Below are 1,240 nucleotides of genomic sequence, written 5' to 3'. Positions count from 1 at the left end.
CAAAGGCCCTGGGGGAGACCGGGGCCTCGCTGGTGCCGGGGCAGCGCTGACGTTTGGGTCTTCAGGAGCCCGATGGTGACGGGCACCTCGGTGCTGGGAGTGAAGTTCGACGGGGGGGTGATCATCGCTGCAGACATGATGGGCTCCTACGGCTCCCTCGCCCGCTTCCGCAGCATCTCCAGGCTCCTGAAGGTGAACGACACCACCATGCTGGGGGCGTCCGGCGACTACGCCGACTTCCAGTACCTCAAGCAGATCATTGACCAGATGGTGTAAGTTCTCCTGTCCCGCGGGGGCTGCCGCGGCTGCCTCCCTGGCAGCTCTGGCTCAGGCCGGGCAAGCCCTGACCGCGCTGCGGTTCGTGCTGCGCTGCTCTCTCTTCCCAGTCCTCAAAGGACTGAAACGTAATTAAATGCATTCACTGAGCAGGGACGAAACTGAGCTGAAATCCCCCTTGTCCTCTGACGGTCCCTTTGGTACAAGCGTCTGTTTCCAAACTCTCTGCTGAGCACTGTGGAGAGCCAGTTTCAGTTATTCTTTGTGGCCTGTGGCTGATTCACCTCTTGTAAGGCCTTGTTCCAAAACAGTCTGCGGGGCGTCTGCGGGAGGGTGCTCTGTCCTGCTGGTGGTGCAGCCAGAGGTGGGCTGCTGCCCTCTCACCCGGGTGGTTTCCGCCTTTTCTTAGTTGGGTGAAATTTCTACCTAAATTAGAATCGACGAGGAGCTGTTGGGAGATGGTCACAGTTACAGCCCGAAAGCCATTCATTCCTGGCTGACAAGGGTCATGTATAACCGGAGGTCCAAGATAAATCCGCTCTGGAACACCGTTGTCATCGGAGGCTACTACAATGGCGAGAGGTGAGCGAGGACGAGCGACATGGAGCGTGTGGTGGTTACTGCGCGTCCCTCCCTGGGGCTGCTTCTCACGCCACGGGATTCAGAGAGGTCTTTGGCTGGGTGTGGCCGCTCAAAAGCCGAGTCCCTCCCCGCCACAGCCCTGCCTGTGCAGCCGCCGTGCTCACGGATCTGTCCCTTCAGCTTCCTAGGTTACGTGGACATGCTCGGCGTGGCCTACGAAGCCCCTACGCTCGCTACGGGTTACGGAGCGTACCTAGCTCAGGTAGAGCACGCTCTTGCTCGGCTGCTAAAGCGACCTCAGCGCCGGGTGACTGAGCTGTCAAGCTATTGGCTTTATTTTTTTTTTTTTTTTTTTCCCCCCCCCTTGTAGAGAGACGTCTTT

General features: G+C 58.7%; 1 protein-coding gene across 1 annotated transcript in view; it reads left to right on the top strand.

Moving 5' to 3' along the window:
* Positions 1–71: 71 nt before the first annotated feature.
* The window catches only part of PSMB4 (proteasome subunit beta 4), a 2,885-nt gene continuing 1,716 nt past the window's right edge, over positions 72–1,240 (top strand). The window contains exons 1-3 of the mRNA XM_009281223.2: positions 72–272; positions 712–858; positions 1,039–1,120. Coding sequence (XP_009279498.1) covers positions 73–272; positions 712–858; positions 1,039–1,120 — 429 coding nt within the window. The 5' untranslated portion in view covers position 72. The remainder of the gene's footprint in view (positions 273–711; positions 859–1,038; positions 1,121–1,240) is intronic.

This window comes from Aptenodytes forsteri, unplaced genomic scaffold, assembly GCF_000699145.1.
Source record: "Aptenodytes forsteri isolate BGI_AS27 unplaced genomic scaffold, ASM69914v1 Scaffold276, whole genome shotgun sequence".
In the NCBI taxonomy this organism is placed as follows: domain Eukaryota; kingdom Metazoa; phylum Chordata; class Aves; order Sphenisciformes; family Spheniscidae; genus Aptenodytes; species Aptenodytes forsteri.
The sequence above is the reverse complement of the archived record's forward strand: the minus strand, read 5'-3'. Positions and strand labels throughout refer to the sequence as shown.